Source organism: Arachis hypogaea, chromosome 19 (genome assembly GCF_003086295.3).
Source record: "Arachis hypogaea cultivar Tifrunner chromosome 19, arahy.Tifrunner.gnm2.J5K5, whole genome shotgun sequence".
NCBI classification, from domain to species: domain Eukaryota; kingdom Viridiplantae; phylum Streptophyta; class Magnoliopsida; order Fabales; family Fabaceae; genus Arachis; species Arachis hypogaea.
This window is the reverse complement of record NC_092054.1, coordinates 27,577,978-27,598,966: the sequence shown is the minus strand read 5'-3', so window position 1 is coordinate 27,598,966 and position 20,989 is coordinate 27,577,978. Positions and strand designations below refer to the sequence as shown.

The following is a 20,989-nucleotide window of genomic DNA, read 5'->3' as shown; positions in this document are numbered from 1 at the left end:
ACTAAATATTGAACATATCGGAGCACAAGACAAATACCTGGGACTGCCCTCTATAGTTCAAAAATCAAAGAAAGCAACTTTTGGAGCTATCAAGGATAAAGTTCAGAAGAGGATTATGGGTTGGAAAAGAAGTCTATTGTCATCAGGTGGCAGGCACACGCTATTGAGAGCGGTGGGGGAGGCGATTCCTATTTATACACTCTCTTGTTTCAAGCTCTCGGACACGCTGTTGACTGAGATTCATAGCATGCTTTCGCAATTTTGGTGGGGTCAAAAAGGCACAGAACGAAGAATGGTTTGGATTAAATGGGACACAATGACGAGACCGAAGAAAGATGGAGGGCTGGGGATCAAGGACCTAAGGGCACAAAATTTGGCTTTATTGGGCAAGCAATGTTGGCGTCTAATGAAATACCCTAATTCTACTCTATCAAGAATGCTCAAAGCTAAATATTTCAGATATACAGATTTCCTACATGCAGAGATAGGAAGCGTACCGTCGTGGGGTTGGAGAAGTGTTCTTGAAGGACGCAAGGTGATCGAGAAAGGTTTGTTATGGAAAATAGGCTCTGGCACTAATGTTCGCATCTTCCATGATCCCTGGCTCCCACCATCAGTGCCCCTTAATGTCCCTCAAAATGCACTCACAATCCCACCAAATTTGCAAGTGTATTACGTTAGTGCGTTACTAAATCCTGATAGAAGCTGGAATAGAAATCTGATTGAGTCGATTTTTTCAGTTGATATATGCAATAAAATTTTTTAATCAAACCAACAGAGGAGGAGGATGAAGTTAATTGGTGCTGGACAAAATCTGGTATATATGAAGTTGGGTCAGGATACAAAATTGCTTATGGATTCTTTCATTCTCCTACTTCATTGAGGCCCCAGAACATACACAACAGAGTCTGGAATAGCATTTGGGAGTTGAAATTACCACATAAAATTAAGATTTTTCTATGGAAAAGTCTTCATGAAAAGCTTCCGGTGTTGCAACAAGTTCACAGCCGGTTCGCATCCACTCCTGCCACTTGTCCAAGATGCATGTTGAAGGCTGAATCAATTTCTTATGCTTTGTTCCAATGCCCCTTGTCTCCAATAATATAGAGTCTAAGCTTAATAACCCCTTACCTATGGATGAGAGAAGAAGATACCTTTTTCAATTGGTAGCAACGAGTCTTATCCTGGGTAGCGGCTCAATTCGACGGTAGACAAAAGACCCTCCTCATAGCGGCGCTGTGTTGGAGCACTTGGAAAGCGAGGAATCGATGTGTTTTTGAGAAGGTAATAAGCCCGGCACCAGAGATAGTGAAAGAAGCCAGCAATTTAGTGCGTGAACTCGTAAGCCATACCTGATAGATGCTGCTAATTTTCTTTACTCTTACTTTACTCTCTTTTAAGCTCTTAGTCTTTCAGTCACAGTTGATGATCAATGGGAATACCAAATTCTTTTGTACTTTCTTATGGAAACACTTTTATTTTATATTAATAAAATAACATTTATCTTTAAAAAAAATAAATGCATTAAAAAAACTAAAAATTTAAATTTAATATAAAAAAATTAAAATATCTTATTTAAGATTAATCTTAAAATGACAAAATACCTTTTAGGATTAATGTCATTTAATGGATTTAGAATGTTAAAATTTAAGTTTGATTTTAAAAGACTAAAATACACTTTAGGTAATTTTAAAGTTAAAAAATAGCAGCTATATAATTAAGTTTGTTTTATTGAATTAGAAAGAAGAAATTGGATTTGATTTTAATAAATTGAAATATAATATTTAATATTAAAATTAAACAATAAAAACTATTTTAGAATTAAGTTTATTTAAATGAATTAAAAAACATAATTTTAAATATTATAATGATTTCAATATTTTATTTAAAATCAATTTTAAAATGTCCAAAATATTCTTCTAGAGTTAATGGTGTTTAATAGAATTAGAATGTTAAAATTTAAATTTGAAATGAACGAAATTTAATTTGTTGGTCCATTTTTATTGTGGCTATCGTTGGTACTAGGGTAGGAGTGGCAAACGGGCCTAAACCTGTCGGGTCGGTCCGTGTAACCCGTCGGGTCGGCCCGTGTAACCCGCCAAAAAGGTGGGCCGGACTGAAAATTGGGACCGCCAAATAACCAAAGCCTGCCTAACCAGCACTGCTTAAACCGTGGGTTTTGGTAATTTTTTTGGCAAGGGGTATTTTTACAATTTTTTTTTTTGCCAAAACCCAACTTCTCCCAACCCAACTTACAAGAGAATAAAGATGAAAATTGAGTATTTTGGATTATGTTTATTTTGTTTTAGAGACAATATTTATAATTATGTTTTGGATTATATTTATTTTACTTTGGGAACAATATTTATAATTATATTTTGGATGAAAATTTGGTTTATAATTATGTTTATTAGATATTTATATTTTATAATTACAAAGACTTTAATGTTTGTGAATATAAAAATTATAATTTGTTTATACTTTTAGAAATTATAATAGTTAAAAGTAAAAAAATAGAAGAGATTTTTTTATGCCTTTATATATATTATTTAATAATTAAAAGTAAAAAAAAATATTTAGCGGACTTAGCACGTCAACCCGCCAGCCCGCCGTTAGGTGGGACGGGCTGAAATTCTGGGACCGCTTCACTAGGCGGAGCGAGATGAGCCAGCCCGTCAAAGGGCGGAATTTTGACGGAGTGGCTTCCCGCTTGCCACCCCTGTACTAGAGTATTATTACAGTATTAATTATAAATATCAACTTTCAACTAATATTTATATGTTTGGCTCATTATTTATTTTGTTTTTTTTTTCTTACTCTATTTTTTTATGTTTTGTATATCAGTTTTCTTCTTTTATTTTTTTTTTATCATGAAGTTGGATTATATACCGATTTGAAAAAGGAAAGTCATAATTAATTTATAAACATTCAACAATATATACAACTAATTAAGTTACAATATTTAAATAATGTTACATCAAAATATTTAAAGTACTTAATTGTCTAAAATATCATGTAAATAACCAACTTATTTAATTAAATTTAAATTATAAGATTTAATTGATAACTTAATTTCAATTATTATATATCTTCTTCATAATTATTTTTTATTGAAAATATATTTTAGAAGTTATTATTAATGTGTTTGTAGTTTAAAAAAAAATACATTAGTTACTTAATGATCCTATCAATATATATGTACCGCTGGATCAAATTAATACAGGATTGAAATAAATTATGATATTTTCTTTTTAAAATTTTATGGAGTTTTAAATCTCCAAACAATAAGAGAGTATTATAATAGCTACCTACTTACTAACATCACCGTCCTTTAGGTTGTGAATCATGAGATTTTATAAGATACATACATAGTGAACAAGGAGACAAGAAATTAGTTAAGAAATGAAAATCGATTATTTAATTATGAAAACACAACGATTTGGGCATCAAATTTTTTTTCCTTTCCTATTTAGTAAGTCTGATCATTTTTGAAAATAAATAAGGGTTTAATTAATGTTGCTAATAATAGAAAATTTTAAATAGTTTACGATAATAAAGACGTAACAAATGCATTGAAAATTTAAATTTTATATTTTTTTTTGTAAAAACATTTTTAATTGGAAATTTTATTATGTGCTATAAAGACATATATTAGCTAAACCTAATAAACAATGAGCCCAACTACACATCCAAACATTTTTATATCAAGTTCAACCAATCAGGTCCAAATTCAACAAGAACCAATTTTATTACACCAACGTGAACACACGCACGTATCAATGATTCTTCTTCATCTTCGTCTTCGCGTTCTTCTTTTTTCTTCTTTGCCTTCATACTTCTTATTCTTTGCGAATTTTCTCTCAATCATCATTCTTTTATTATTGTTGTTGTTGCTGTGTTTTTTCTTTTTCTTGTTTTAATTGAGTTTCATTTGGATCCAGAAATAAATTCAACGTGTTTTTGTTGATAATTGATTCTTTTTATTACTTGTTCAAAATTGAACTAATTTCGATTCATTTGTGAATTAATTGAGGTTCACTTGATACTGCTGATAAGTATTGACTAAATTTTTTTTTCTTAAGTAATTTTGATTCATTTCTTAGTTTAATTGAGGTTCATTTGAATCCAAAATAAATTGTATGTGTTTTTGTTGATGATCGACTTGTTCAAAACTGAATTAATCTTGATTTATTTGTATGTTAATTGAGATTCCGTTGATGCTGTCTGTTAAGTTTTGATCTAGTTTTGACCAAGTCTTCCCATATTTCTAAAACTTGTTTCTCTTTTTCTATCCAAAACTTTCGCCGTTGATTTCTCTTTCGTCGGAGCTCCGTTCATGATTTCGAGACCACCATTATACTCATCGTGAGTTGCCTTTTTCTTAATGGATTTAGTAATTTTGATTAGTTCGCTTTTTCTTATGGTTTTAAGTCTCCTATTTTAGTCCGTTGGAGTTAGATTCTAAGAATGTTGTAATTTGTATACTAATAATACTATGGTTGCAGATTTTTTGCAGAGATAGTGCTGTCGGTGATGCCACCGCTGTTGCTGTATGTGTGCGGGAAGTGGTTTACTAATTTTTTAATATTAGTGTTATTAAACCTGAAATTGAACCTGACAATTTAATATAAGTAAAATTACTACATAAACAGTAACAAGTTTACTTTGTGATTCATTGCTTGTTTAGGATAACAACTTGAGCCTATATGATAGAGTTGCAGGATTGAAGAGGTGAAATGATTCTATGTAGAATATGTAGAGATTCTTCTCATTTGTGTTTTAGAGAGATTGTTTGCGTTTTCCTTCTTGATCTGGAGAATAAAGTAAACTAAAATAGTTAGGAATAACAAGAGTCATTACAAATTGTACGAGACTTATTTAGTTATTTATGATATTTGGTGTAAAATAGATAATTTGACACGCCCACTGAGATAAAATTTGAAAATTTGAGTCTCCTGATTGTAGGAAAACGCTGGCAAATTTTTTAAAATTCTTAATGTCACACGGAAAAAATTAGAGAGCAAAATTTTTCGACAAATGTAAGGCGAGAGGAATTATAGCACAAATTGTTCAAAATACAAATGAAAGAACTGAAATAGGGAGTTTGAAATCGTTTATGGATGACTTAAAGGGTGAAAAATGCCAAATATCAGTATGCTAAGTAAAAATAAAAGTTTAAAAACACTGATGACATGATCTCATGATAAATAAGTTTATCTCTAATCACTGGATTTTCAGTTCAATATGGCGAAGAGAGCTTAAATTTGCAAACCAACAAACTGAAGTGCGATTCGTGACAACAACCGACCTAAAAAATCAATGTCGTTAACAGTGTCTAGCGCTAGTGCAAGAACTGATGAAGGAATGAGAAAGAAATTAATACATATCTACAGCATGCGTTACAATAAGTTACAGAAACAAACTAGAGGCACAAAGGAATGCAACTGATTTCTCATTCCAGTCACTTTCTGATGTACAAAAAGCACATTATCTTGTAACATCTTATTAACTAACCTTTTTTGGCCAAAACTTCTAATCTTTCAACTTATGAGCTGCGGCAAGTTCAGCAGATAGGATAAAAGATGATTTGCCTGCTTCCCTTACATAACGCACATCTCCATTCATCAGCTTTAGAAGTTTTCTGCTTATGAGAAGGCTTATACCTTCTTCCTCTGATTCAAGCCCATTGCTCTCAAACATCTGGTTCAGCAGTGCTTCCGGCACCCCACTACCAGGATGTGTTATGCTGCATGTATTACACAAGTTATTGGAGTTGTGTTTAGCATTATTTTTATGTACAATCAATGTGAAAACAGTTTTGTTCTTTCAACAACTCATCGCCATGTCCCCTGTGACGATATGAATCCACTCTACACGGGACATGTGATGAGTAATTTGTGAAAGTTGTTGGAGTGAGTTTCAAAAATAGACAGACTTATGAACACATACTTGTAAGACTTTATAGTAGATGATTGAGCGAAAACATTTGGTGACATGGTAATACATGATTCGATGTTTTCACAAAATAAAATAAACTACTATTTTTACTCATGAAAGTTTAGAATGCTGACAAATCTACCCATGAATAAACAAAACTTTGTATCCATGAAAGATAAGGAACTACTATTTCTGCGATAAAAGTTTGGAATGTTAGACAAATCTATCTATGGATAAATTTAATGTTTGAGTACTTTTATCACGTAGAAACCATCTTTTGTGGGTAAAAGCTAATTTCGTTTAGTCATGGTTAAATTAGTCAGTGTTCTAAAGTTTTATGGGTAGAAATGATAATTTATTCAAAAATATTTTCACTGATAATGCATTAAAATCAAAGTCTATTTATTAGTTGTTCAGGTCAGTTTTTACATAAATAATGTAGCAAACAACGGGGAAATGGTTTAATGTTGACATTATAAGATATACATTACATATATAATAATAAGGAATTAGACACAACAGATTCAGATATGTTATGAAGAAAAAAACATAAAAAATAATGGAGTTTCAAATGCCTCGTGTGTGGGTGAATAGTTTACCTGAGCTCCAAATTAACAAGATGGACAGATTGCCCTATTTGTTCTTTGGTCAGAGTGGCTGTTACTACAACTTGACCTCCATTGGGTGTGAAGTTTATGGAAATCAATAAGAAGTCAGCTATGGCCTGCTGAAGCCTAAGACTATCACCGTATAAGGTTTCTGTCACAATTTGCTCTTTGACATCGTTGACTATTCGGATAGCTTTGGTGTTACTCTTTGCCATTACTTGACTAAGGGAAGCAACCAATACATCATGCAGAGTGAATTCAGCCATCTCAAGATCCAAGTAACTGTTGATCACAATGGGAAGAAAGGGATATATATAATTGTTACGAAAGAGTTCAAGACCAATAATGACAGAGTAATTTATCAAGCATCATAAATTCCTATTCTAAAAGCATACTCAAGTTTCTTCTGGATTAAACCGTTGTTATCTAAATATTTTTTATAACTAGATGACACCAAATGTTAGGACTCTACTACTTGTCCCTTATTTTTTTGGCTTAGCAAAAAATGAGGTTAACTTTCTAATTTTATCTACAATGAGGTTTCGAATTTGCGCTTCTATGCTGAAGTAGGAGCCTAGGAGGCCTAATTTATTTTTTCTTTCTTTTTGATAAAATCTGATTGATATCTTGTTAACATTAAAGAATCCAAGGATAATGCAAAATTTAAACAAAAGAAAAATCATAGCTAACATACCCATCAATGATGCTGTCAAGATCTGAGTCATCAAGAACTTTGCTAAGCTGGCACTGGCACTGAGCACTGGTGTGTAGGAGTTGCTTTTGTTCCGTTCCCAACTCAGTGGCCTCCAACATTTTCCGCGAAAACATCATCCCGGATAAAGGATTCCTGATCTGCCTCTTCATATAAGTTAAAGCTTTCAGTCTCTTCAAGGCAGTTTGTTCAGATATTCGCTGAACATGCAATGCTTGTTGCAGCTCTGGACTAGCTAGCTGCAAGAAGCAGAAGACCCCAGTAACTACACCTTCGACGTCCAATTTTTTACTCACCGAAAGCAGGCATTCTACATACTTCCCACTACGAGCAAAGAAACCAAAAGCAACCTTTGCTGTCTCCAAACCGGTCATGGCTTTATTAAGTACAATACCAAAATTAACAAAAGCTTCTTGGTTCTTAAGACGACAACAAGCCATCTGAGTCCCAAAAACCTCTCCTAAAAGCATTTTATCCATCACCTCTTCTCTCTTCCATCCGGTCACCTTTGTCATAGCTGCATTCCACTCACAACACCAGCCAAATTCATCAGTTCCAAATATTGGGGGGATCAATGGGTTGGGATTCTGTACAATCGCCTTGTAATCACCTTCAATTCGGGTAAATTTATCCATGACAGTCTTCTGAGCTGTGATGTCTTGGGCCACAAAACAAACCCCCACAACATTATCATGAATATCCCGGCTTGCGCAAGCATTAACTACCAATCTAATAGGACCACAATCAACTTTAGACCCATGTGTTTTGATCTCAAATTGGACGTTTTTCTCTTCTTCACCTAATTACATTTAACAGAAGAATTCAGTAATTTAAGAATACAAGAGGCAGGCAAGAATGCAAGAGAATGAACTGATTCCTCCAACCAAGAATCAGAAATAAAAGTGAACACTCAACTCCTAGCATGTTCCGCTCCTTCCCAAATCATGTGTATCTCAAAATTGAATGAAATTGTAAACAAGGCAAGCTATCTTTCCATAACTCTTTCATGAGTGCAATATTTGCGTATGGCTTTATATACACATGGCTAAATAGTGATAGATTCACATTACTGCTTCCTCTTTTTTCCCCAAGTATATATACGCGTTATTGTTAATTTTAAACTTTTTGTTCACAATGCTATGTGTAAAAGACAAAAAGAGAAGAGTTTATATCTTCACCAATTTTTTTTTTTTAAATATATTATATAAGGACAAGATGTAGAAGGCGGGAAAAAAAAGGCATACCTTTCAATGCCATCTCAAGCATCTTCTTGACTATACCAACTGAAGAGTTCTCAATGAGCGTGAGAAGATGCTTCCCTATAGCATCACCAACCGAAAGGCCAGTCAATTCGGCAATCTTTATATTCCATCCATTAACCAGCCCATCAACATCTACAGCCAGAATAGGTACTGTTGCAGTTTCAATTAATCTAACCATCTCACTCGTCACGGCTTCCAGTTCCTGCATCCCTTCAATCCTCAAATCATTCAGCCTTGTATTTATTGCATTTGTGGTTATGTCCATACTATCCATCTCTTTGAATGCATTTCTGAGTATTAGCTGCAATGAATGAATAGCATCCATCTCGTAGTCTTTCCACGGTAAGCTCCTTGACTTAACAACTTCAAGGAAAGCCTTGAAAGATGACCGTGGATGCATCCTCCTGCCGTCGTCCTTTTCACCAGGGTCATGCTTTGCACCGCCCCATCTGATTTCTGCAGCTGTGTGTGATCGAAACCAGAAAACTATGTCTTTCTCAGTTATTCTAACCGCTGCCATTCCACATACTACATCACCAAGAGACAGAGCCCCTGGGAACCCGGCATCATACAAGCTATCTGTACTAAGACCTGTGGAATCCATATGGTGCTCAGACAACCACAAAGCTATCTCTCTTATATGAGATTCAGTAGGTGTTACTCCTAATCTCCATACCTTGTTTTTATACAAGAGGGAAGCCCCATCACATTTAACTAGGTCCATTATATTAGGGCTTTGTGATACAATTCCTAGGGGTGCATCTCGCATCAGCATATCACACAAGAGCGTCTGAGTGCGAAGGATATTCTTTTCAGTAATCTGATATTCTAACTCTATTTCTCTGTTGACATGGATGGCAAATACTTGTGTCAGAAACTCACAAGCATACCTTAGAGGAAAAGGAACAAACCTGGGAGTAGTGTTATGACAAACAACTAAGCCCCAGAGTCGCTTTCTCTTTTGTGGCTGAACAGCATCAGAGTTGTCCGCATCTTCATCGCTGTCATTGACTATAACTGCCATAACTAGGGAAGCAATTGAATCCATGTTTGACATGTATTGCAAATGGCAACTATGAGGAGCTCTTAAGGTTGAACCACACAAAGTCAAATCGAATGGCAGCTTCTCATCTTGAACAACCTTTACATGTTTTGCATGACAATCAACAATCATACGGACCTTGTTCTTCAAGAACAAAAAACGTGCAGCCTGGGGAATATCAGTGGACGGATAGTGCAAACCAAGATATGGTTCAAGTCCTGGCTTTGTTAACTCAGCAATCACTTCCCCATGATCATCCTCATGAAATTTATAAGCCATCACCCTGTCATAACCCGTGAGTTCAAAAACTTCTTGAACCATTGTATCACATAGCCTTTCCATGCTCCCACTAGGCAAAGACTGCAATCGGGTGATTGCTTTCGCAGCAAGCTTGTAGGATTGCAGAGCACCTGCTGCAGTCATAGGAACTTCATAAGGCTTGACGGGCTCAAAGTCAATAATCAAACTACCAGTAACACGATGGAGAATAGCATAGAAGGGTTTCCCAGAAGTCTTGCAATGAACTAGGATGGGGTTAAGAAGATGAACTTCTCCAAATCCTAGTGCTTTCTGCAATGCCGAAGCACTTGGAGCAGTGAAAATAGTTCTTATGTCGGTGCCAATGCCAAGGGCAGGGTGGTCACCAACACTGGGAACAGCATGACTCGCCATGGTCAGCATCTCTGGTGCATTCTCACTGTAAGCAATCACCTTGCATGTTTTCTCATCCAAGGCCAGCAAGCACCCAAAGGGCTGAATCATCTTGCCTTTCTGTATGTGATGGAGGTAAGCTGTTGTTACTTTATCTGTTCTTGGTTGATTTTCTCCATCAGCTGAGCCGGAGGCGCGCACCGAACTAGAGTAGTCAAAGGAACTACCAGACTCCTCAAAACTAGCATGGAGCTTTGCATCTACAGTGGTCTGAGCAATAATCCTAGCGCTATGTCTTGATCTCCCCGAATTGCTAGAAGATTGGCTAGGCCTTGAGGATGACATTTTCACCGAACTACAATTGAAACAATAGAAATAACACAATTAAGTTAAACTGGATTATTATTAGAACATACTACAAAGATACAAAATCTTTGTAATCCTGCTCATTATAGCAATTCAAGAAGAGTGGCAGCAAATTTCAACATGTTTTCAATATGGCAAAAAGGGCTTCATTCAGCAAGTAATGTAATGACCCAATCAAGGACAAGTTAAATTTCTTCAAATCTCACGTGAATAAAATTGCCTATTACATCATTATCCATATAATTACTCTTAATTATGATGTTCTCCTAAGAAGGAAAACAACAATATCCCACTTCAACTCAGATGGACTCACAACCGCATGGCTCATTCTTACTCTTAATTTTCAAGAAAAACAACTAACAATGACGATCTCAGTTTCTTCATGCACAATTTAAGTGTGATTAAAGAAAAAAAAGGAAAATACATGAATAGAACAAAGGAAATGAAGAAACCACAACCACCACCACAGCAGCAAATAGATAACTAACATACCTAACTACCAAAAACAAAAGAAAGCATGCTAAAAAGAAGAGAAAAGGTAACTAAGCTTACAAGAAAGAAGAAGCCTTGTAGTGTTGTTAACAATGAGGAGAGGAAGTTGGAAGAAAAAGCTGGGCTTTAAAATAAGCAAGTGCCTGCTGCAGTTGAAGAAGAAGAAGAAGAAGAAGAAGCTCTATTCATGAAAGAAAACCTCGATCAACGGCAATCTTATGTGTGTCCCCCCCAGAAATTGAAACCCTCAAATCCAAATCCAACTTCCAAGTTCAGCACTCAGCACTGCTGCTACTACTACTCATCACTGAGGAGGGGACCGCCATAACACCAAACTTGTATTATATATAAAATTTATAAATAAGTAAATAAATGTTGGGCACTATAAAAACAAAGAAACACCATGTGAATATGGTCGAATGAAATGAATGAATGAATGAATAAAATAATAAAAGATGGGGATAATGATGGTCATGGAATAGTTGAAGTTCCCTCTGGAAGGGGATTCTCAATTCTGGCATGTATATATTATTATTTTAATTATTTTAATTCGGGAAAGACACACTAAATTGGGCAAGTGGGCATTTGGTTTGGTTGCTAAAGTGGACAATAATGACAGTTACATGATGATCACGCATCACGCATACCGATTAAAAAAAGGGGCAAAACAAAATGAGAGTCGCAAGATGGGGAAGCCGCGTTTTATTTTTTTAACTAGCTAAGCTTACTGCCAATTGCTTCCCTTTCCTTCATTCCATTTTTGGGGATCATGTCGCCGCCTCGCCCTCCACCTTCCAAGCTTGCATCACTCCAGCCAACGCCATACTAAAATCACACTCTCACCTCTGCCTTAATTAATCATCGTTTTCTTCCCTTTTTTTTATTTTTCCTTCTTTATTTTTTAAGTTTCGTAATTTAGTTAATTAATCAGCTTTAAAACTCGAGTCAACTATACCCCTGTAGATGTCTTTAAAGTTTACTAATTAGTTAATTAACAGTGCAATTATGCCATGTAAATAAAAACGATAAGCTACTAAATTAATTATTCCTATAAAATATATATTAAAATATAAAATATATATTAAAATAATTAAACAATATATATTTATGTATAAATATATTATAATTAATTTTTTTATATACATAGTATTTTTTTAATAAAAAATTTTAGAAATTAATAATTTTTAATAATTTTAATTATTATTTCATCAACATAAATATTAAATTATTTTTAATAAATAAATTTTATTAATTTATATATATAATTTTTAAAAAATATAAATACAAATTATATTAATTTATATATATAAATTTTAATAAATATAAATACAAATTATTATTAATTAAGTGTTGATTTAAAATAATAATATTTATTAGTTACGTAACATTATTGTTTTCTAATAGTAGGATATTGAAAAAATTATTGAAAGTGAAAAAAATTGTAAAAGAAAAAAAACATAAACAAAAAATTATTTTGAAGTAAAAAAATGGATAAAATAATAAAATGATATTTTTATACTATCAGTAAATTTTTAACTTCTATTATATGTAAATTTTAGGACAATTTATTTTAATAAACCAACTCTAATCTAAAATTATGCAAATTCTTCAAACTCTAAAAAATTATCTGAATGTCCCAAATTGTATTTCTACATAAATCGAATTTAATCAATTCGATTTATCCAAATACGTACTAAATCGAATCCATGAGATTCGAATTGCATGCAAATGGATTTCACGTGTAAATCGAAACTAATGGCTTCGAATTAAATAACCACACTAAATCGAAACAAAGAGATTCAATTTTCAATTGCAAGTAAATCGAATATATTCAATTCGATTTATACACGTGAACAAAATTCCATGGTAAATCGAAACCCATAGATTCAATTTGCATGCAATAACTCTCTCAAGTAATTCGAATCCAATGGCTTCGATTTATAGTGAATGTGGCTATATATACAAATCGAGTTTCATTTATTCGAACTACAAAACATACAAACCCCACACCCAACCCCACCATCCAGATCCGAAATTATCGGAAAGCAGCCTGAGAAAAATCAAAGCTGAACACATGGAAGACAACCCGAATCGTCTATATTGGCTAGATGGAGTCGCGCATATTGTTGGCGCCATTCACCTCGAGATTAGTGAAAAAATTTTTGTTTTTTTAAACATAAATTACTAATTCTAGTAATGTTAACATAAATCATGTGGTAGTTCGTTATAGTCTTTAATTAGGGATTAGGAAAATATTTTTTTAATATAAGTGCAGATTAGAAGTAGTAAGCTATTAGGTGGTTAGATTTTGATAACTTGAAATGGGACTTAAGAAGGTTTTTAGGGTTGTAGGATATGTTAGACTTTTGAAGTTATTAGTCTTATATTCTTGGAGACTTGGTTTATGAGTAGCGTTAGCTATAAATTTTTTGAGTTTTTTAAAAAAATTAATATAAATATTTTTTGTAATTGTGATTTATTGAGTTAAATAATTATGATTAGAAATGTAAGATATGTTAGATGACTAAAGCTTGAGCTTTATTGTAAACAAATTCCTAAAGTTAGAGCATACAATGTTTATTGGTTTCAGAATTTTATGCATTGAAAATGTCTTGTGACGATTGTGATAAGGAATTTTCTATCGTTGTGCTGCTCCATCGCTGCATCACCAGCATGAGACGATAACACGGTATGTCATTGGACGATAGGATCGTTCCGTACTTGCAGATGGCCTGTTTATACCATCTTGTAAGACTGAACGAGCCTTGGTTTCGGTTGGACGAGCCATTGGTCAGCGCATTCGTGGAGAGATGAAGGCCTGAGATGCACACTTTTCACATGCCGTTCGGGGAGTGCACGATCACGCTCCAAGATGTGACATACCAGTTAGGCCTCCCGATCGACGGTCAGTATGTCAGCGGATGCCTTACGAACTTTGTGTGGCATAACAAGGGGCCGCCCAGCGTGGGTATGATTTGAGGAGCTGTTGGGTGTTTTGCCTCGTGCGAACTACATCGACAAGTTCATGGTGAAGTGCACATGATTTCAGGAGATACAACTCCTGTATTCTATATCTCTTTAGTCCCGAAGCCAACAGGTACTCCCGGATCACTCTGAGGGGCCATGGCATCCAAGTCCAGAGCTGAGAAATGGGGGGGGGGGGGGAGTACTGATTAGTACCTGAACTAGATGCTCCCCCACCCACAACTAGAATCTCCGTGGTGTGTCATCATCACTGCATCAGCTATTGTGGCGGACTCCACATCATCATCATCATCGTCATGTAATGCATCCTCTACACCATCAGGTACTCCAACCTCACCGAAAACCGGGACCATTGGAGGAGAGCCGGGAGTCGCAATTGCAACCCCTCCAATGGTCCAGTCTCACTAATCCCTGCATCACCACTGCAGTTCAAATTAATTGCAAAGGATGGAGAAGCAACTAAAACAGTAAAACTGCCTTAGGTGCAATCTCCAGCACAACTGACGAGGCACCAGCAGGCATGGAACTAGAGCAGGCTGCATGTCCTAAGGATTGTGGATTCTAATTTGAACCTCCAGAACTAGATACCACATCCACAAGCTTTGCCAACAGCTCTGAAGTCCTTACCTCGGGAAACTAGCAACGATAATGGAGCGGAACTCCCAAATCTTCGTCACTGCTAATAACGAATGAATCATACTTCACATCATCGCATAAGACAAAAATTGGGATTCTATAGAACAACTTCTCCACCCGTTTCACGCCATGCAGACCTAGTTTTTGGAGTATACTATTCTTAAACTCAGTAAAAGTCGTGGAAGGTTTGAGAATCACACTCAGGGGGTCCTTATCAGTAAACTTAATTTCTGATCGCGTTTTTTTTCTTATTAGACCTTCTGTAGTGCACAAGAGCTACAAAACTCTCATCATTAGCATTGTGAATCTCACTATGGTAAAAAATTCATGTTGAGCTCGTATTTATAAACATTAGTACTCTATAAATCGAATTAATTGTCTTCGATTTAATCATATAGTGTCATACATACTAAATCGATCCTAATGGCTTCGTTTTACCTAAAAGGCTACGTAACATTATAAATCAAATTGAATGGATTCGATTTACTTACAATTGAAAATCGAATCTCTTTATTTCGATTTAGTGTGGTTATTTAATTCGAAGCCATTAACTTCAATTTACACGTGAAATCTAATTGCTTGCAATTCGAATTTCATAGATTCGATTTAGTACGTATTTAGATAAATCGAATTGACATAGAAATGTAATTTAAAACATTCAAATAATTTTTTAGAATTTTGAAAATCTACGTAATTTTAGAAAAGAGTTGGTGTATTAAAGTAAATTGTCCTAAATTTTACTGTAATTGAAAGGTGAATAGGTTTTACATTCTCACGTTATTAACATCGTTATTTTAAAAGAGCTTGATAAAAATTTAATCATTGTTTAGCTTGCTATATCTTACTACATTGATTCAAGAATAATCAAAACGTTACATGCATTCTCACTATAAAAGAATTTAATTCGAATAACTGTCTTATCCATTTAAATATTATAAATAAGCAAAAAGGCATTAATTATCATATTTTGTATTTGATAGCAAATATTTCGGTAGTAGAAAAAAATTTTTCTTATTTAAATAAATAAAAATAAATATTTTCATATCTACGCAAAATGTAGGGGTGAGTACGGGTAGCGGGTACTCGATTACCCACCCGAATTCGAACCAAACTAATCAAATTGGTTCTGGAACCGACGGATAATCGGGTCCAACCCGAACCAAACTAATGACATTTACTGATGATTGGTTTGGGTATCGGTTTTGGGGGCGCGGAACCTGAACCAACCCGTATATCCGATCATAATTATATATATATATATATATATATATATATATATATATATATATATATATATATATATATATATGACTTTTTATGTGTTTTCTAACTCATAACCCTAATCCTATCTCACTACTGTTTAGATTTTAATGTGTTTTGGTTTTAGCTTCTTTCAAAGATTATTCACTAGACTTTTGTATTTAACTTCTAATATTTCTATTGCACTTTTATATTTTCACTAGACAAGATTATTTACTATTAATATGTTTGGATTTTGATGAGTTTAGTTTTTAATGTATTTGGTATTTAATATGTTTGCATTATTTCTGTTGATGTTACATGTTTATTGTATTTCTTGAATTTTTAAGATAAAAATTTGCCAATTTAATTTTTTTTTATGAAATCGGGTACCCGCTACTTGAACCGAACCAATCCGCTCTTAATCGGTTTGGTTTGGTTCGGGTATAAGCACAAAAAAAATGCAAATCCAAACCAAACTAAACCAATTACTTTTTGATCGGTTCGGTTCTAATTTTACCTTGAACCTGAACCAAACCGACCCGTGCTCACCCCTAGCAAAATGTGAGAGATTGCGAATCCAAAACAAGTGACGCTTCACAATGGAAATATTAGGGTCAACTCATGGTTAAAAAAAATGGCTAATAATACCTCAATTTTTATGGTTAATACAAAAAAAAAAAAATCATTCATCACATAACATTTCTCTTTTCAAATACCTTATTTCTAGAGAGGAAAGTAAGTCGAGGTGAGTTGAGGCACGCTAAATTTAAACTTAATTCACAAAAATTAAACTCAATTCATTATTTAATTTATTAACAAATATTAAAGTTTAAACTCGACACATTAAAAATTTACGAGTTGTTTCAAATAACATGAACGGAATATATAATTTCATATAAATAAAATATAACTTATATATTAAAAATCTATCAATTATATATATATTATCTATTTATAATCTGTAAATTATAATTTGGGTCTATTATCAAAATCATATATAAAAAAATAACTATAAAATTTTTGTCAAAACATTAATATATAAATATATAAATAGTTTACTTAGACTTATCATCTTCTAATTACGAGTTGTTTCAAATAACATGAATATAATATACAATTCCATATAAGTAAATTATAACTTATATATTAAAAATTTATCACTTATATATATTGTCTATTTATAATTTATAAATTATAATTTGCGTCTAATCAAAATTATATATATAAAAAATAACTATAAAATTTTTGTCAAAACATTAATATACAAATATATAAATAGTTTACTTAGACTTATCATCTTCTAGTTCATTATTTATTTAACATACAACAAAATAAATAAAGATATTACCATCTAAATATGACAAAAATAAAAAATAATGCACCCTCATATATTTAACAAACATGAATGTTATAATTATTTTATAATATTAAAAATTGAAAAAAAAATAAAAATCATAAATCATATACACAATATATATAACCTGGATGAAAACTCCACTACTTAATCCACTGGCGTGGTGCTACTGGATGCTCTGGTTGACTTGTCCGTTCCGCTTCTCTCCCGCTTTTGGGCGGTTCGTATCAATGGAATGACCCGAGCAGACCAAAGGACATACACAGCTCTGAATGGAGTCATACCAATGGAAGGATGAGTTGTAACAATACTCAGCCCACCTGTGCGGAATCAGCATTTGGAGCAGGTAACTGGATCCTCCAGAACCACAAGAATCAACCCCGACCTTAAGAGAATCCGGGGTGCCGGTTAGCCCGTCGCTTTATGGCTTACAGGAGTCGAAGTTGACGATCTCGAGAGGAAGAGCTCGCCCCGTCTGGCACATTCAGTGAGTCCGCGATCGCCCTCTAAACGATCAGAATAAGGAACTCCATCCGATCCCTATCTTTTATGCCGATCTCAGCAAGCAGTACCGGAAAAAAAGGAGTAGTTGCCGTTGTGGAAGGTGTGAAGCTTGCTTCCAGTCCTTCAATGGCGCTCACTCTGCTGTCTTGAAACCTAACCTTACCACAGGTATATATATATATGGTTAAGTATAATGATTTTTATGAGTTTAGTTAAAAATTAAAATTGTTTCTAAGTTTTTTTTATGTTTAAAATTGTTTCTAACATTAAATTTTATTTTAAAATCATCATTTTCTAATTTTTGGATAATATACTTTTCTTCTTTCCACTCACCATCATTCTCGTTTTTTCAATTTCTTTCGGTTTCTCCAATCTCATCTTCCCAACTCTCATCATAACTAAGTGCAATGGTATGATTTTTATTTTGAGCTTGGAGTAACAGTAGGACACCATCCATTCTTGATTTCTTGATACTCACATTGAATAAACCACAAAAAATATTTAGAAAAAAAATCGAAAAAGTAAAAAATTAAGTGCACAATTAAGTTGGAAAGAAGCAAAATCAAAAGAAAAAATCCAACACCCACCACAAAACTAGAGCAAAGCTACGAAGGACCTCACTGTCGTCGGAGACATCGCCGGTACCATCGCTTTTATCTAGTCAATGATATCAAATCTTGAGCTCCAAATTCTAAAAGATCCTTCTAATTCCATCTTTACGCTGCTCAAATTGGTTTTTGCTTTCTCTGAATTGGCCACACTTTACTCATCCAAGGATTTCTCCCTCAAAATCAATGACCTTCGAACCCACACTTCTCTCATAACAAACAACACAACAAAGATGCCTTCTTTTTTTTCTCTTCACTTTAAATTTGTATTTCCTCAATTTCTTTCACTTTGGGGATGTGTGCGGTTAGATGAGAGTAGGGATGATGAAGGATTGGAAAAATTGAGAGAAATTTAAAAATCGAGAATGATGAGTGGGAAAAAGAAGGGTTTGTTTTTTCAAAAATTAGGAAATGATGATTTTAAAAAAACCTCAATATTAAGGACAATTTTGAATACAAAAAAAAATATTAGGGACGATTTTGATTTTTGGCAAAAAATGATAAGGACCAAAATCGTACTTAACCCTATATAGATTAGATAAGATTTTTTTAAATTTTAAACTCCTAAAGATAACACTAGACAAATCAAATCAAATCAAATCAAATCAAATTAAATCATTTGACAAGACCAGAAACAAGTCAAATTTAAATCTAAACTATCTTACTTCAAATTTAAACAAAAGATGAGAAGTCTAATCAAAATCAACTAGAATTTCAAGTAATTTTCAAATCTGAAATGTGATGAACTTAGCTAGAAGCGGTTCTGATTTAGAAAACTTATTATGATTGCTTGCACTCCAAGTAACTTGAGAAAAACCATGTTCGTTGCACTCCAAGTTGATGTAATTTCACTTGAGGCAAACTCTTAGTCTTCTTGATATACGAGGTTGGCATAATGTAATTCTTCTAGTAATAAGATCATTGGCCTTGGCAAAATTACCATTCTACCTCTGTGCTAGCATTACAAAAATACCCTCTTGAGCAATCATTCTATCCCTCTGTAATTGAGTTAATAGTCAAAATCATCCCTTAAAGATACCTCGATCTCCATTTTCATCTCCGAAAGATAAAGTTAATCAAAGTCATCCCCGAAAGATAACGGACATGTTTACGTTCGTCCTTCCATCATCTCCTGCACTGAGGTGGCTAACGTTCTCTGACGTGTTCCGTTAACTGCCAGCGTGGACATAAACAAAACGATGCAGTTTTGATTGAATGGCCTCCAAGACTTGATGCGTCATCGTTTAGTGTCCAGAAGAGATTCAAAACATTGCAAAGCCTCACCCCCTCTCATAACAACCATATCTCTCTGTTTCGCTCCAAAACGTATCGTCTTCCTCAAGCTATGCCCTAAGCCTTTCACCCAATATTTGAACCAAGCCATCAATCTTTGTCAGTGTTGGTTGACGATTGAAACAGAATAGGTATCGCTATTCACTACAAGAAAACCGGCAGATAGCGATGGATATTTAGCGGTGTTTTTTTTAAACCGCTACTAAATAGAACATGCCAGCAGTTCTTGTGGCGGATTTGGGAGAGGCTACCAAAAGCTCTTATTGTGCAGCGATTTTGCTGTAACCGCCGCAAAATGTCGAGTTGGCGAATATACTTTGATACTCTTTTTGCAGCGGTTTTCTTCCAACCGCTGCAATATTATTTTTAACTTGAATTTTTTTTTTGTTTAAACATTGCCTTGTTAAATCTATTCTAGTCCTCGCTATTTTTTTTATGAAAAATATGTTTCAAACACTGCAAATTAATGATTAAATAAATTTTCGATTTTGTGTTACGTAAAAAATAATTCATTAATTAAAAAATATTTATAAATTAATATTGTATACAAATTTATGAATAAGGTTTTCTCTTGTACTATTAGCGCATTTTGAGTTTGTATTCAAACATAAATGGTAAAGAAAAAATCAAGTGAATGTCTGAATTCATAAAGTCAAAACAAAGTTCAATAGAGCATAAAAATCAGAATTACTAAAGTAGACAAACAATCATTGACTCAAAATTTCTCATCAACATCGTATTGACCTGGCCAGAAATACTCTGTAAAAAATCTACTACAGTCATGTGATAAAGGATCTGATAAGTCATCTCCAAACCATGGCTTTTTGTTCAGATCGAAGCCCTTTTTATAGCATGTACGTCATCTTCTCTATGTTGGGTGTATAAATTTTCATTGTCTTCTTCTGGAACCTTATTGAGCTCAACATTCCTGGAGATATCATATCCACAGGAGGAGATAGCATCTAAATCGTCTTCTGAATCAGTGTCTGCCCCATCTAGAGTCTCATCAACTATTTCGCCTGAATATTCAGCTGACACTAAATATATGTACATGCAACCAACAACATAAATCTATTTAAAAGAAAATGATAACTTCCAGGTCATTACCTAGTAATTAAGAAAACGAATTGCGAAATTATGGGAAGAGAACTTTAAACATTAACAAATACAAAATTAACAATTACCATTTCCTTCATTGGTAGTTTGGACAGATTTCTTGGAAAGAAGCTCTCTAATAGAACGTTCTATATACTTTAATTCCTCTTTTGAAGCAATTTCCAACTCAACAACATGCGTG

At 33.8% G+C, this 20,989-nt stretch overlaps 1 protein-coding gene across 2 annotated transcripts; it reads right to left on the bottom strand.

Annotated features, from left to right (window-relative positions):
• Positions 1 to 3,930: 3,930 nt before the first annotated feature.
• On the bottom strand, positions 3,931 to 11,918 carry LOC112775781 (phytochrome A-2). Of its 2 annotated transcripts, XM_025819626.3 has the most exons (6): positions 11,131 to 11,802; positions 8,502 to 10,567; positions 7,240 to 8,056; positions 6,537 to 6,827; positions 5,515 to 5,746; positions 3,931 to 4,811 (listed from the first exon to the last, which is right to left on the bottom strand). In XM_025819626.3, the coding sequence occupies exons 2-5, from the start codon at positions 10,555 to 10,557 to the stop codon at positions 5,533 to 5,535; spliced, it is 3,378 nt and encodes a 1,125-aa protein (XP_025675411.1). In that variant the 5' UTR covers positions 10,558 to 10,567; positions 11,131 to 11,802; the 3' UTR covers positions 3,931 to 4,811; positions 5,515 to 5,532. The 2 variants fall into 2 exon arrangements, with proteins under 2 accessions (XP_025675411.1, XP_025675410.1); XM_025819625.3 differs by lacking the exon at positions 3,931 to 4,811 and having other exon boundaries at positions 5,202 to 5,746; positions 11,131 to 11,918.
• Between the last annotated feature and the right edge of the window lie 9,071 nt (positions 11,919 to 20,989).

Excerpts from the sequence above, each read along its gene's own strand:
- LOC112775781 (XM_025819625.3), bottom strand. The coding sequence starts at position 10,557 with ATGTCATCCTCAAGGCCTAGCCAATCTTCTAGCAATTCGGGGAGATCA. Across the intron at positions 8,057-8,501 it reads GCTTGAGATGGCATTGAAAG|GTGAAGAAGAGAAAAACGTC; the intron begins GTATGCCTTTTT and ends AAATGTAATTAG. Across the intron at positions 5,747-6,536 it reads CTTGTTAATTTGGAGCTCAG|CATAACACATCCTGGTAGTG; the intron begins GTAAACTATTCA and ends TAATACATGCAG.